At 41.7% G+C, this 15,496-nt stretch overlaps 1 protein-coding gene across 2 annotated transcripts in view; it reads right to left on the bottom strand.

The window, feature by feature from the left end:
- Window positions 1–15,496, bottom strand: part of Spred2 (sprouty related EVH1 domain containing 2) — a 128,306-nt gene that overhangs the window by 26,636 nt on the left and 86,174 nt on the right. For both annotated transcript variants that reach the window (XM_070004508.1, XM_070004509.1), the window contains exon 2: window positions 8,903–9,080. In XM_070004508.1, the coding sequence (XP_069860609.1) occupies window positions 8,903–9,080 (178 nt within the window). The remainder of the gene's footprint in view (window positions 1–8,902; window positions 9,081–15,496) is intronic.

Below are 15,496 nucleotides of genomic sequence, written 5' to 3'. Positions count from 1 at the left end.
CCAGGCCCAGAGTTCAGGCCCCACACCTGACCAAAAAGAAAAAAAAGTTCAAGTTTAAATTAGGGGAGGTAAAGAAATCAGATATAATCTCTTTATATCCCCTTGGGCAAATTAACATCATTATGTTTCTAAGTTTAACAGCAAAAAGTTCTAATGTTTTAATCTTTGTAACAGATATAAAGTGGAGCTCTGGTTGTACAGATGGTCAGATATTACTATAGAATTGAAGAAAGGCTTTTTAAAACTGTCTTAATGTGCATGGGGAGAAAAAAAGGTTTTAAAAGTTTTTATTTTATATATATTTTATACAAAAGTTTTGTATTTTATTGTATATATTCTTATATACGTAGTTGTACAATGAGGTTGTGATTTGTTTTGTGTGAGCCAGTACTGGGTCTTGGACTCAGGGCCACATACTCTCAAGGCTGGTGCTCTACCCCTTGAGCTACAACTCTACTTCCAGGGTTCTGGTGGCTTAACTGGAAATATGAGTTGTACAGACTTTCCTGCCTAAGCTGGCTACAGACTATGATCCTTAGATCTCAGTCTCTTGAGTAGCTGGGATTACTGGCATCATCTAAGAAGCAAATGGCTTGATTCTGTTCTTGTTGCAAGTTTTTGTTTTTGTTTTTAAGTGGATGGAATTAGAACAAATCATGCTAAGTGAAGTAAACCAAGCTCAGAGAGACAAATGGTGTATATGGTCTCTCATATGTGGAAGCTAGATCTAAAATATAATGGGACATGATAACCTATACAGGACGCCAGGCATTCACACACAAACTAGGAGGATATACTTAGTGGAAGAACCCAAAGGTATAACTTCTCTGAACATTTTAAATACTATTTATTGAAACATGGGGTTTTTTGGTTACTATTATTTTGGTGGTGGTGGTGGTGGGCATTTGGGTTTTTTAAGTGGGAGGGGGGGAAGGACGGGGGCACAGAAAGGAAAGGAGGAAGGGTGAAAAAATGCAATCATGTTATTCAGTATAGACTGTGGAAAACAAACTACAAAACTGGAGGGCAGGGATAGAAGAGGGAAATAGAGAAAAAGCAAAAGGGTAACCTTGGCAAACGAAAGGAATGTCACTGATTTCATGACTTATGAAATGACAACCCCTCTGTACAACACCTTAATAATAACAATAAAATATTTAAAAAATCTAACCCAAGAAATATGGGCTATAAAGAGATAAGTATTTCAGATAAATGTGGCAAAGCTCCAGTCTTCTTTCCCACCTTATCCCTAATATAGCTCTCAGCTTCCTAATGTTATTCACTCGACTAACGGTGGGGACCACCCCACTTCCTTTGCTGTGCCTTCTTTAGATATACCTTAAAGTTTTGGGTTTAAGTATAGCCATACCTGTATGTTTGTTTTCCTTTAAAAACAAAAAGTCTTAGGTAGCAGATAAAGGTCTACATAGCTCAGTAGGGGGTAAGAAGTGTGTTTAAGGCCCAGGTTTTGATTCTCCAGCATTAAAATCCAAAAGCACATGCATCTCATTTGTAAATCGGTCACTTTTACAAGCAAACATCTACATTTGTAGACATCAGTATATCCTAAATTTTGGTCTATAGGTCTTTGGAAGCCTCACCCATCTCTGGATCATTTTAGGGCTCCAAGATGGAAAATCTCTCTTCATTACCATAATAAGGCATTTCTGACCTTTTTATTGTGGTGACTTTCCTAGTGTAGAAAAGGAATGGTGGGTGTAACTCTGTGCGGTAGGCATGACTCAGGATAGCACAGGGGCACCACACTGGGTCAAAGCCATTGGATGCTTCTCTATAGCATGATCCAGGTAAGAAATGCTAGCTCTTAATGAAAGAGCGAAAGTTCTTTCATTGTAATATGGATTCTTGTATTTGACCTGCTATAATGTTTCTCTACTTGAAATATAGGGAGAAGGCCTGCTTCATACAAATGGTTAGAAAAGGAACAAATATTTCTAATAGCCTTTTCTCTTCCACTGCCTTTAGAAGTAGGATGATTTTCTCAAGTAAAAATGTTTGTGTGATTGTTTCAGCTGTGTGCAGAACTGTGTGTTTCTTGGAATACCATTTTATTGAAACAACAATCACTGACAAGCTATAGTTAATCAGCCTTGAGTATTTGGCAGACATTTTCTTGAAAATGAACAAAGTAAGCTTGTCATTTCAAGGAAAACAAGTGGAGATTTTTGTTGCCAATAATAAAATTTGAACTTTTCAAGTGAAAATCAAAATTTTTGGACAGCTTAGCAGTGCTTAAATGTTTTTCTAACAAGATAATTGGTGATATTAAGCAATAACTTTATGTTGTTGCTTTTCCCTGGACATGGAGAAGCACACCTGCAATCCCAGCTACCAGAAAGCTGAGGACGACTGTAAGTCTGAGGACAGCTTGGGCAGCTCAGTGAGACTTTGACTTAAAGGAAAAATTGTTAAGAAAGGGCTGAGGATATTGTCCAATTGTACTGTGTTTGCCTGGATTCCACCAGTAGTAAAGTACCATCCCCCCCCCCCTCAAAAGAAAGAAAATGTGATTCTTGTGCTACTGCAGGGTTACAATTCTTTTCCAGATGAGCAATGTACAATGTTACAAAATCAGGCAAGAGTAAAAGATCTATTCAAAGTGAAAGATAAACTAGTGGGTTAATGTAAGAGAGCATTAAATTTCCTATCAATGGTTCCAGATTCCACATGAAAAAAAACTGCTATTGGTTGAATTTTGACATAGTACAAAGAATTATCTGAAAAGGCTTCCTTTTCCAACTACCCATCTTTATATACTTCAACCACAGAGAATCTATTACAATACATTAAAACCAGGAGCAGTTTAAGAATCCAGCTCTTTTCTATTAAGCCATATTTTCTGAAAATGCAAAGCAATGGCACTTTCCTCATGAATTATTTTTGTTCTGCAGAGCAGTTATTTTTCAGTAAAGTGTCATTTAGATTTACTATTAATGCATAGAGAGTTTGACTTTTAGTTTCTAATACATAAAATATACCTATAAATCATGGAAACAAAGAGAGCTCTTTGGGGGTACTACCATGTTTGTGTTTGTATGTGTACGTGTGTATGTGTGTGTGTGTAAAGGAATCCTGAGACCAAAAAGGTTTACAGACTACTGCTGTCCACATGTTATTGTGTATGTCTGTTTTTATCAGATAGCATTCTAGATAGGGAACTAAGTAAAAAGTTATGCATATTTAAAATTCAAGTCCTGTGTCAACTTGTTTTTAATTTTTTTTCTGTGCCAGCCATGGGCTTTGAATTTAGGGCGTGGGCACCTTTTCCACTTCAGGATAGCACCCGACTGCTTGAGCCACACTTCCACTTCTGGGCTTTTTACTGGTTGATTGGAGAAGAGTCTCATGGAATTTTCTGCCCTGGCTGGCTTTGAACTATGATCCTCAAATCTCGGCTTCTTAAGTAGCTGAGATTACAGGTGGAGCTACTGATACCCAACTCTTAATCTGCCTTTTTTTTTTTTTTTTGGTCCGGTTGTGGGGCTTGAACTCTGGGCCTGGGCGCTGTCCCTCAGCTCTTCAGCTCAAGGCGAGCGCTCTACCACTTGAGCTACAGTGCCATTTCTGGTTTTCTGGTGGTTTATTGGAGATAGGAGTCTCACGGTCTCTCCTGCCCGGGCTGGCTTTGAACCTCGATCCTCAGATCTCAGCCTCCTGAGTAGCTAGGATTACAGGCGTGAGCCACCAGCACCCGGCTCTCTTAATCTGCCTTTTTAAAAGAGCTTTGCCAGCTCAACTTCTCACCAGTTAAATGTGAGAGTGCTCTGCAACCTATGCATGGCCACTGAAAGAAGCAGTCAGTCCTTTACATTTCATAATTCAGGATTTGGGAAGGAAAAAGCTCCTGCTCAGCCAGGCTTCAATTGCATATATACTTAAGAAAACTTAATTGTCTCCATCTAACCAAAATGCACCTGAAGAAACTACTTGTGAATGAATTGGCATCTGGAGAGCATGCCTATTGTCTCATAGCAACAATGAAACAAACCACACCTAAACACATTGAGTTGGGAAACTGTACTTACTACTCTGAAAAAGAACTACTTGCACTTGTGCCTCAGAGAGAATATGGGGAACTCTGGCGTCATCCAATGTGTCCTAGCAATGACCTGCACACTCTTCCTGCCATTCCACCTGTAAGAGGGACCTTCTCCTACGACTCACCCTTCAGCAGAGCTCCCACATGGGGGCCTATGCTCCAGCCCACAGAATTACTGTCTTATGAGAGTGTAGGAGGAAAAACAGAAGCCACTGGGCCCCAAAGGTATGTGTATATATAGTAATGGCAGTGTTGTGTAGAGACAGAAATGCAGAATTTTCCACACACTAAAATAGACAAGGGTTGTAAAGACGAAATTCAACTGGGTGTACAGGTATGTAACTGAATTACCAGTGGATGGGTGAAGAGGCAGAAAGAAGAATGGAAAAACATGGAAAAAGGGAAGAGGCACACTTTGAGACCAGCACGGTCCTGTACAACAACAATCAACAGAAGCTGGCCCACACTCTGCAGGGGCAGGCACGGAACTGCAACTGTCTTGGTAGGCAGAGTTACTAAGAAGGGTTGGGCTTTGGTTTCATAAAGAAACTGGTTCCAGTCAGGCTCACACTTGTAATCCTAGCTATTCAGGAAAGTTGCTATCTAAGGATCATGGTTCAAAGCCAGCCCCCTGCAGGAGTCTTAGCTCTAATTAACCACCAAAAGCTATGGCCAAGTGGTAGAGTGCTAGCTATGAGAGGAAAAGCTAAGTGACAGGGCCCAGGCCCCTGAGTTCAAGCCCCAGGACTGTCACACACCCACACCCACACAAATAGATCCCGGTACTGGCTCCACCACTGACTACATTTCCCAGACATGGGAAACAAACAACTTTTTTTTTTTGGGGGGGGGGGGAGTCCATCGTGGGGCTTGAACTCGGAGCCTGGACACTGTCCCTGAGCTGTTTTGCTCAAGGTTAGTTCTCTACTACTTTGAGCCACAGTGCCACTTTCGGTTTTCTGGTGGTTAATTGGAAATGAGTCTCATGGACTTTCCTGCCCAGACTGGCTTTGAACCATGAACCTCGATGTCAATCTCTTGAGTAGTTTGGTGTGAGCCACCAGTCCCCGGCATGAATAGTCTTTTAGAACTCAGCTCCTATTACAGTGTGGAGATAATATCTTCCTCTTTCAGAATGGTGCAGGAATGTTACTGAGGTTATTTATGTCAAGGACCTTGAACAAAGCAGAGTCTGTAATTACTATATACAAGTCACTGGTAAGACATTAGTTCATAAATGCATATGTAAAATTAAGAGGCTGGGCTAGATAATCTTAAAGGGCTATTTTAGGTTGATATATTCTATGACAAACCACAGAAATACCAGGAAAAAAATAGCTCTATATATACATACCCTTCACTGGAGATAATTTGTTAACACAGAAAAATTAAAGACAAAAAAGTAGGGACAAGTAAATTAGTAAAGTCTATTTGTAGCAAATATGGCAAATGGAGATTATATCATTATTAAAGCCCTTAATCAGCATCTATACAAAAGACACTAACAGATAAATTCAGATATAACTTTATCAAAGAGAAAACCATTTCAGCTAATTAGTAAATAATTATGTTACTGTTATTCTATCAAACTGAAAAAGATTTAAAATATACATGTGTTAAAGAAAAGTTTTAGGCCAGGTGCCAGTGGCTCACACCTGTAATCCTAGCTACTCAGGAGGCTGAGATCTGAGGATCACAGTTCAAAGCCAGCCCGGGCAAGGAAATCCATGAGACTCTTATCTCCAATAAATTACTAGAAAACCGGAAGTGGCTTACTGTGCTAGGGAATTGAAAAACCACTGTGGCTCAAGCAGTAGAGCGCTCGCCTTGAACTGAAGAGCTGAGGGATAGTGCCCAAGCCCAGAGTTCAAGCCCCACGACTGACCAAAAAAAAAAAAAAAAAAAAAAAGGAAAAGGCTTGCATGTTATTAGCAGTCCCTTTCTATAACTTCTTTCTGAAGTTATAAAAAATTTAACCCCTTGAGCTGGGCACCAGTGGCTCATGCCTCCAATCCTAGCTACTCAGGAGGTCAAGATCTGAGGATCTTGGTTCAAAGCTAGCCCAGGCAGGAAAAGTCCAAGAGACTCTTTCTTATCTCCAATTAACCACCAGGAAACTGGAAGTGGCATATGGCTCAAGTGGTAGAGCGCTAGCCTTGAGCTGGAAGAGCTGAGGGACAGTGCCCAGGCCCAGAGTTCAAGCCCCACAACTGACAAACAAGGGAAAAAAAATTTTAAACCCTTGAAATTATTCCAAAAAGTGTCAATAAATGAGGGTATTTCTTTGTAACAGTGGGGTTGAAGGGGCAAAAAGTAATTAGGCCTATAGTCTTAACTACTCAGGAGGTGGAGTTGTGAGGAGTTGTGAGGGCAGACAAATCAAGAGATTTTTTTTTTGGGGGGGGGGGGGAGGGAGGGAGCAGTCCTGGGGCTTAAACTCAGGGCCTAGCCACTGTCCCTGAGCTTCTTTTGCTCAAGGCCAGCACTCTATCACTTGAGCCACAGAGCCACTTCTGGCTTTTTCTGTTTATGGTGCTGAGGAATTGAATCCAGGGCTTCATGCATGCTAGGCAAGCACTCTACAACTAAGCCACATTCCCAGCCCTCAAGAGACTCTTTTCTCCAATTAACAAGCAAAATGACAGAAGTAGAGTAGTGGCTTAAATAACAAATCACCAGCCATGAGCAAAAAAAAAAAAAAAAAAAAAACAACCAACCAACAGGTCAGAGCATGAGGGTCTGAGTTCAAGCCCTGGGACTAGCACTAAGTAAATAAATGAATGAATTTAAATGAAAAAATACATAAGAAAATAATCTTAGTACATGAAATGAAGGATATGGTCAAATGAACAATGGAGGATCACGATCAGCAACATGGGAATGTTCTTATGAGAATGTAAGAGTATAAGAAACAATACAAAGATGGTTACAGGGGCTGGTGATGTAGCTCAGTGGTAGAGAGCTTGCCAAGCAAGTGCAAAACCCTGGATTCAATTCCCTAGCACTGTAAAATGAATCCATAAGAAGTAAATTTGTCAATTAACAGGACTTAAGAAACAAAGAACTCCCACTCATCTGGTCGAACCACTACTAAATATCCCCATGCTGCTGATCACATGTATGGTGTATATGTGTACACCGTTATATGTTATAGACTGTGATAGACAATTTGCTCCAGGAAAGTTAGAGTGAACTTGTGACTTTAAATGAGCATCATTATTCCACAATACTGTGAAATTCGGGAAATTATATAATCACTTAATCACAATTAAAAAAAAAAGAACCTGGGGAAGGTAGGGAGGGAAGGGATGGTAGGGGGAAAACAATGGAGGGGGTAACAATGCTCAATAGGAAGTGTACTCATTACCTTGCTCATGTAACTGTAACCCTCTGTATAGTATCTTTACAATAAAAATTTTTTTTAAAAAAGTAAATTTGTCGACAAATTTAATTATAGACAAGTAAAAATAAAAACATTAGCAAGAGTTGGAAACCTGTATTAAAGACCCAAAGTTGGTTGTGCACAGGTGGCTCTAGTTTAATTTAGAGATCACTGGTATCAAATACCGGTTCCAGGCCTCCAAATGGGTCACCAAGAGCAAAGAATCTTTGATTCCTCAATTACAATACAGGTTGTCGGAGACATACAAATATGGAGCATAACTGAGGGGCTGAGGCTATCTTTAACACAGAGAAAATGCAAGATGAAGGGTGGTTAATTTCCCTTTTCTTGATAGTGTGATTATACTGCTTTTATTGGAAAAAATCTCAGAAATAAGAATGTTTTGATGATTTGACTGTTATGTAGGGAATTTCCTGAAGAGATACTTCTTAAAATTAGCTGCATTTCTCCCTTTAAATTTTCAGAAATTGGCTGGGTGTGAAAATGCCATTTCTGTTATCTGTATATCATACTTACAAACTGTTCTGTGTTATCCAGTAACTTTTTCAGATGATCAGTGAAAAAAATAAAATTTGCACTTAATACATAAGACTCAACAGATAGGTTTATGAGTCTCAAATGGGATGTCTGCTTAGTATATGAGGTCCTGGGTTCAATTCTCAGTACCACAAAAATACATGGATGTGAGTAAGAATCATGACAAAATAAAACAGACTTGTGTCTTCTAATTTTCCTCCTATCAGAGATTCTGTCAACAACACAGAAGTGGCTGTCCAAGTTATGAACTCACAATCCCTGACTCTTGTGAGAAAATGATTACTTTCCAAGTATTTATTTATAAACATGTATAATTATTTATAGATGTGTGATACTCCTTTTTGTTACTTTCTTTTTCCAAACATGTTGTACTCATTATTTACAAGGTAAAAGCTACAGTACCCTTTGGATAAACACATAAAAGGAGCCAAAAGTCAGCTGACTCTGCCTTTACACTTTTACCATCTACCATCCAAAGTTCAATGGCAAAGCTCCAGGAACAAACCCTACATTTAAAAAACTCTGGCTTCATAGTTCAGTGGCATATGTGACTCGTCGTAATAAGAACACCCCCCTTTTGTGTTAAATATCTTTTAACAAAGTCAGAAAGAAATACATCTTGATAAATCCAAGATGCAAATTTGATTGCTCAATACATGTGTAAGCATGTGCGCTGCATGGTGTGTGGTCATTAGAGATTTTGTTGGAAAGGTGTTGGCTTTGTTTTAAAATTTGGCTGCAGCTCCAGAGTACATTTGTAAAGGTTTTTTGTTTTGTTTTGTTTTTGCAGAAGTCTGAACTGCAGAGAGAAATACAAAATACCAATGGGAAGAGGGATATAGCTTAACATAGAGAAGTCAGTCACTACTACTGGTGAACATGAGTTGTGTGTCTACCATTACCAGTTTGTCTTTCTGTCGTTCACCATGGATGAGGAAGCCGCTGCGTCCACTGCCTTCGGGGTGCATGACCTTACACACCCCAACACGACTGATCCCGCCTCCTTCCTGTGGGAACCATCCCCCGCTGGAGTCATCTCTGGTCATAACCACAGCCTTGACACGCACAATATAGCTGTCACTAAAACGACAAGAAGAAGGGGCATGACAATGGTCTGGTAGCTGCAGAACATGTTTTGCAACATGAGATGACCACAAGCCAGTGCTTTCCTGGCTTGCTGCCAGAAAATACACATCTCCACAGGCAGCGTCCCTTGACATTTTTCTGTGTGTGTGTTCCAGTCCTGGGGCTTGAACACAGGGCCTGGGCACTGTCCCTTAGCTTTTTGCTCAAGGCTGGTGCTCTACCATTTGAGCCACAGCTCCAGTTCTGGCTTTTTGGTGGTTAATGGGAGATAAAGAGTCTCATGGACTTCCCTGTCCTGGATGGCTTTGAACTGTGACCCTCAGATCTTAACTGCTTCCCCTGCCCCTTCCCCTGTCAGTCATGGGGCTTGAATTCTAGGCCTGGTCACTGTCCCTTAGTTCTTCAGCTCAAAGCTAAGGGTCTGCCACTTGAGCCATAGTGCCGCTTCTGGTTTTCTGGTGGTTTATTGGAGGTAAGTCTCATGGACTTTCCAGCCCAGCCTGGCTTTGAACCGTGATCCTCAGATCTCGGCCTCCTGAGTGGCATGAGCCACTGGGGTCCAGCTTAGATCTTAACTTCTTGAGCAACATATAGGTGTGAGCCATCATTGGCTCTTGGCCCATCTTGGCTTTCAGGGGAAAAACAAAATGCACAAAACTCAATGTAAAAGAGCATTTTATGAAACTAATAACCTTCTTATTTAGCAAAAGAATAAGATAATCCATTTCCACATTACAACTTTTCCATTTATATAATCGTTTACATAGGTAGGAAAGTATTTCAATTTAAGCAACTCTGTTATACACTCGTAGCTCTCTGTTTATGATTTTATTTTTTCCAGTCTAAAACTCTGCTTTCGCAATAAGTTCTTTTGCACCTCTGCCAAAAATCCTTTCTCCTCCAGAGACCAAGTCTAGCTTCATCACTTTAGAGGGAAATTTGTTTGGATTATCAGCAAGGCCATTAAATTCTCACTTGGTGTTTTTTTCTTTGGATAGAACTTATTTTTGACCACTCAAACAGACATTCGTGTCTTCTGCACACCAGGCACTGGGCCAGGTTCTGGGGAAACAGATGTGGAGTAACAGAGAACCCTCCTGTTCCTTGAGCCCCAAGGAAGACCACCTCCCTACCCCAGCACTCAGAGCAGGGACCCCAGAGATCGACCCTCTGCCTACACACAAAGCCAGAGAGGCTTCCCTCCACCTTCTACAACTCAGCCTCTGCACTGACTGAACGGCCTTCCATTGAATCCTGGGCCTCTCAGGCCTACAGCTTCCTTCCTTCTCATCCTGTCCTCTGACCTTTCTTTTCTTTTAAGTTAGAGGAAGACATACAACTTAACATGGGCCAGCGTAAGTGGCATGAAGTATATTTGTACTATTGTGCAACTATCACCACCACATCTACAGAAGGTTTTTCATCTTTATTATTTCACAGGACCTCCCTCCCACCCCCAATTCATGCACCTCCCATCCCTCAGCCCCCAGCCAGCATCACTCTCCAACCTTTCTGTGCTGGGGCAAAAATTAGTTCCCTTGGTGCCTTTGTGTATGTTGGTCACAGAGTTTGAACTCAGGACCTAAGCCTGTCCCTGAGCTTCCCCCCCCCCCGCATTTAAAAATATTTTATTGTTATTGTAAAGGTGATGCAGAGGAAATACAACTGCATAAGTTAAGTAATGAGTACATTTCTTTTTTAACAGTGTCACCCAATCCGATTCTTCCCATTTTAAAAACAGCATTTATTAAAAAAAAAAAACATGTAGCAAGTAATTGATTACAAGTTACTGCTTGTCTACATTTTGGTCAAAAAGGAGGAAAGGATTAACAATTTAAACCCATAGTGCATCTCTGTACCAATACTGGATAACTGAATAAAGTTGGCATCATTTTTACCATTTTCGTCATTCCACTTAATTTATGGTGAAGGACACTTTCATTGTACTTTATTTGTAAAAGTACAGTAATAATAGTAGTACCACAGAATTATTGATTATTAAAACAGGCCATAAAGGAAGCATTATACATATAGGTAATTAATACATTTTTATTGTAAGAATACTGTATAGAAGGGTTACAGTTACATGAGTCAGGTGGTGAGTCCATTTCCTATCGATCCTTGAGCTTTTATGTGCAAAGCTAGCACTCTACCATTTGAGCCACAGCTTTACTTCTAGCTCTTTTGGTGTTTAATTTGAGGTTAAGAGTCTCATTGGCTTTCTGTCCTGGCTGGCTTTGAATCATGATCCTCAGACCTCAGCCTCCTGAGTAACTAGGATTACAGGTGTGAGCCAACCAGGGCCAGCCAAGCCCCTTGGTGTTCTGGATCTAGCCAAAACTGACTGTGGGTGGGTCTGCGGCTATCCTCACAGGGCTGCCTTCTCTCCTTGCCTGCCTAAAAACCTACCCTTGGCATGGGCACTTAACATGGCTGTAGGCTATTCAGCCTTCCTTCATTGCCTCTCAAACCCTACCCCATGACGATGCCCATGCCCTTCTCCAATCTCCCACAGCTTTGGGTTACCTCTAATTTTCTGATTGCCCCAGCCACCAAGTTCATTGCTCCTCCATCTTTATCCTAATCCCTGCTTTGATTCAGATAATTTCATAACTGAGTCTGAGGAGCCTTTTAATTTTCTGAGCCTCTCTCAGTTTCTGGAGCTTTTCCTCTTCAATGCCTTTATCCTGCAGAGTCAAGGCACCCATGCCCGGGTCAACCATTGACCTGACTACCAATATCTGTACCACTCCCATTCCTTTATTATAAGAAGGCTGCGTGCGTGTAGTCTGACCATCCTCTCTGAACTTCATAGTTCCTGCGCTCAGTCTCTAGCAAGCTTCCTTTCACTGGGGAAGGCCACCTATTATAACCACTATCTTTATCTCGCTCTCCACAAACACATGTCCTTACGTCCATTCTCTCCCAACTTCAGTTCCATGGTCTATGACAGCACACACACTACCCTGCACAGCACCTAATTATGTCCTCTCAGTCCTCGCTGGAATTGCACAATCTGACCAGGCTAATACATCATTGATGGACCTAATCCATAGCCCACCCGTGCTGCTTGTTGAACATGGTTAAAAGGAAACCCCAAACTGTGTTCACAGCCCTGGTTCTACCGTTAATAGTCAGTAACTATAAATGAGTCCTCAGTTGGCCTGAGTATCCTGCTACATTTACCCCAGGACTGGTTTACAGAGCACGTCTCCCCACCCCTCAGATGAGATGGATGAGTTTGCTGTTTTCTTTGGCTAAGAAAACAGACACAGTCAGCACAGATCCTGTACCTCCGTCACCTCTGTAACTTTGTCAGCACTCGGGGCTCTCGGGTCGCAGGCTTAATCATCCCTGATCCTTCACTCATAATCATCCCTGATCCTTCACTCAAACACCTGCTGCTCTAGGCCAACATGCACCATGTTCACATACCAGCTGGCTCTTCCCTGAGCTTCAGCCTAGTAAAAGCAGAGGTTGATGTATCTTTCTCTGCTTGGAGGGGGGACAGGCCTCAATCTCCCAGTATCACATTGAACCCTTAATTCCCAAGGCCTTCCCACCTTCCTGGTTCTCCCTTCAAAACAGTCACTTTTAACTACTTGATCCTAGTGGCCATCACTGTCAACAATAACTTACTATTTGGTATCCTTATATCCATATTTGCCTGATTTCCCCTAAAAACAGAAAAGTAGTCAGACTGTGGATTCTCTATTCAAACAACCTTTCCAGCAGTTTCCTACATTAGACTCAGCTCAAGTTTCCTCATATCCTACTATTTTCCTTGCTCATTCCATTAGTGTCTTTGGTCCTCTTGCTGGTCTTCCAAATTAAGCATAACCTTACCTCAAGCCCTTTGAACTTACCATCTCTCTCACTTCAAAGTCTATTCCTCACCTTTCTCTCTATACACCAACCATGCTAATTCCCTTATTTCACTCAGGTCTCTGCCCAGAATTATTTGCTGTCCACTCCATTCCCTCTAAAACCTTCTTACCCTGCTTGTCCTGTAACCCATGTGTTTGCCCAGCAGGGTGCCCTTTTTGTCCATGGCTGCATATTTTTGAGCATAAAATAGTATCTGATATGAAAACAGGTTGTGGAATGGGTTGGAATTGGGTTAAAAACACAATAGACACAGGTTTTAAATAGTATATTTGAAGCAAAAAGTATCCCTGAACAAAAACATAATGTCCAATCCTCATTTGCTTAATGAAGGTTAAGAGTAAAGCATTACTTCTCTTTAGCAGGTGGACTGGATGAGAAGCACACGGAGCATGTGTAGGTGACTCAAGCTCATCTGTCATTAACCCATTCCCTTGGGATCCTACACACCTGGCCCTTAAGATCCAGAAACAAAGAAAAATCTGATAGCATTTTCTTAGATTAACAGTAATGTAATTCTGGAGACTCTGTGTTTCCCTCCCTGTAACCATATGAATTCCAGAAATGCTAAGGGTACCTAGCATTTGTAATCTTCCAGTGCCTGACATACTTGCTAAAATCTTCTCCAATGTAATGTGGCCTCACCTCCCTAAGAGATGGTGTGGAAGAACTGACATTCTCCACACCTCTTGTTAAATCATGTTTTTACTTTGGGGGAAGGGGTGTCTGTAGTTGTGGGCTGTTCTTTCTGCAGTCAAGATGATTGATTATGCAAACATGAAAATGAGAAGTGTGCATTTGTTGTGCAAGTGCCACAAATCCCTTTATGTATTTATTGGAAAAATTTAAAAAAAATTCTACTTCTCTGCTCTCCTGACTAGGGAACTGTTAACTTGGACCTTTACTTGCGTTCAGCCCTTTGTGTGGGATGGGCTGTAGGAGGGTTTGGGGTGAGTGGAAAGAACCCTCCCCCCCCCAGCTCCTCCTGCAACAACCAGCATTAACTATATAGCACCTGGTTATTTAAAACAGAGAGGGGACTGGCACAGGCACTAAAAGCTGAGAAGCATGTTTGGATAATCCATCCACCTGGCCTTGTGCCAGTGGCTTCCTATCTGCTGTATGCTGACCAGCACAGAGCAAATGACAATGAACTCTACTACCAACAAGCAAACTCCCCTCCTACCACCCCCTTCCCCTCTTTCTGGAAAGGATTAAACAACATCTGTTGAAAACAGAAGCAGGGTTTTGGTTAAGGTGATGGATCAGAAAGGGCGAGGGCAGATTCCTTAAAAGAACAAAAAACTGCACAAGAAAATGCCCCTGGTTTACCTTAGAAATATCTTCAAAATATTCTGTCACCAGGCACAGGTGTCTCATGCCTATAATCCTAGGTAGTCAGGAGGCTGAGGCTCAAAGCCAGCCTGAGGAAGGACAGTTTGTGAAACTCTTATCTCCAATAAACTTCCAAAAGAAAACTGAAAGTGGAGCTGTGGCTCAAGTGACAAGAGTGCTAGCCTTGAGCAAAGGATGTTCAAGGACAGTGCTCAGGTCCTGAGTTCAAGCCCCAGGACCAGCATAAAACAAAACAATGCTATCACGGTCAAAAGTGACAGAAATTTAACAAAAAGCTCTCAAATGGGCAAGTGCCACATAGCATACTGGTAGGGACCTGATGAGGCTCCTAGTGTGGCTTGTACACCAAGAGAATGGAGTGTAGTCTCAACTACACTGAACACCAGCATAGTTACCAATGGGTCCAACCACCACTTTACCCTGTACCACACTCTAGCTATGTGATGAGTAAAATGAATGGGACCTGGATATGCCACTTAAATGTCATTTCTGTAAAGAAAAGGTTTGTGTCCCCACACATGGACTTGTTTATGTGATGATCATTCAATAGGCAGAAGAGGCAAGGGACATCCTGTGGCAGGAGAGAAGGACAAAAAAGGAACAATTTCAAAACTAGCACCTCAAATCAAAGTTTCCATTGCAGCCTTTCTGTTGTACATTTCTCCAGATGCAAAGCAGGCCTCGGTACAGAAGTAAACAGAAGAGCTGCAGGAAATGGTGACTGGGCAGCCCTGTAAAGAATGTTGTGCTTTGGAGCTAGGCAGGCCCCCAGAAGCAGAGCCAGACATCTCAGCTAGCAGAGGAAACTTCTTTTTGAGCTTCAGTTTCTCTTTTTGCAAAATGAACACAAGATCTACTCTGCTGGTTAAAAGCAGTGATCAAGGTTTGGCTGAACAGTTGGCTTTGATAGCAAAGGTCGAGTTCTTTAAACCTCAGCCACTAGGCAGTGGGTTTTCGGTCAGGCACTTGACAATGCTACAGCATCTGAGCTGGGCCTCGACCAGGTATGATGGTGCATGGCAGGCACACCTGTATAGGAAAGAATTCCATCTGCCATTCAGGAACTGTTCCTTTGCTCCTGCCCCTCCTCTTTCGGCTTCTTTCAGGGGTAAAGACTGGAAGTTTTATATTCCATACTCCCCTATAAATTCTTCTTCCCTCCCCCCCCC

Source organism: Dipodomys merriami, unplaced genomic scaffold (assembly GCF_024711535.1).
Source record: "Dipodomys merriami isolate MVZ:Mamm:240054 unplaced genomic scaffold, mDipMer1.0.p SCAF_63, whole genome shotgun sequence".
In the NCBI taxonomy this organism is placed as follows: Eukaryota; Metazoa; Chordata; class Mammalia; order Rodentia; family Heteromyidae; genus Dipodomys; species Dipodomys merriami.
This window is presented reverse-complemented; position numbering and strand designations above follow the sequence as displayed.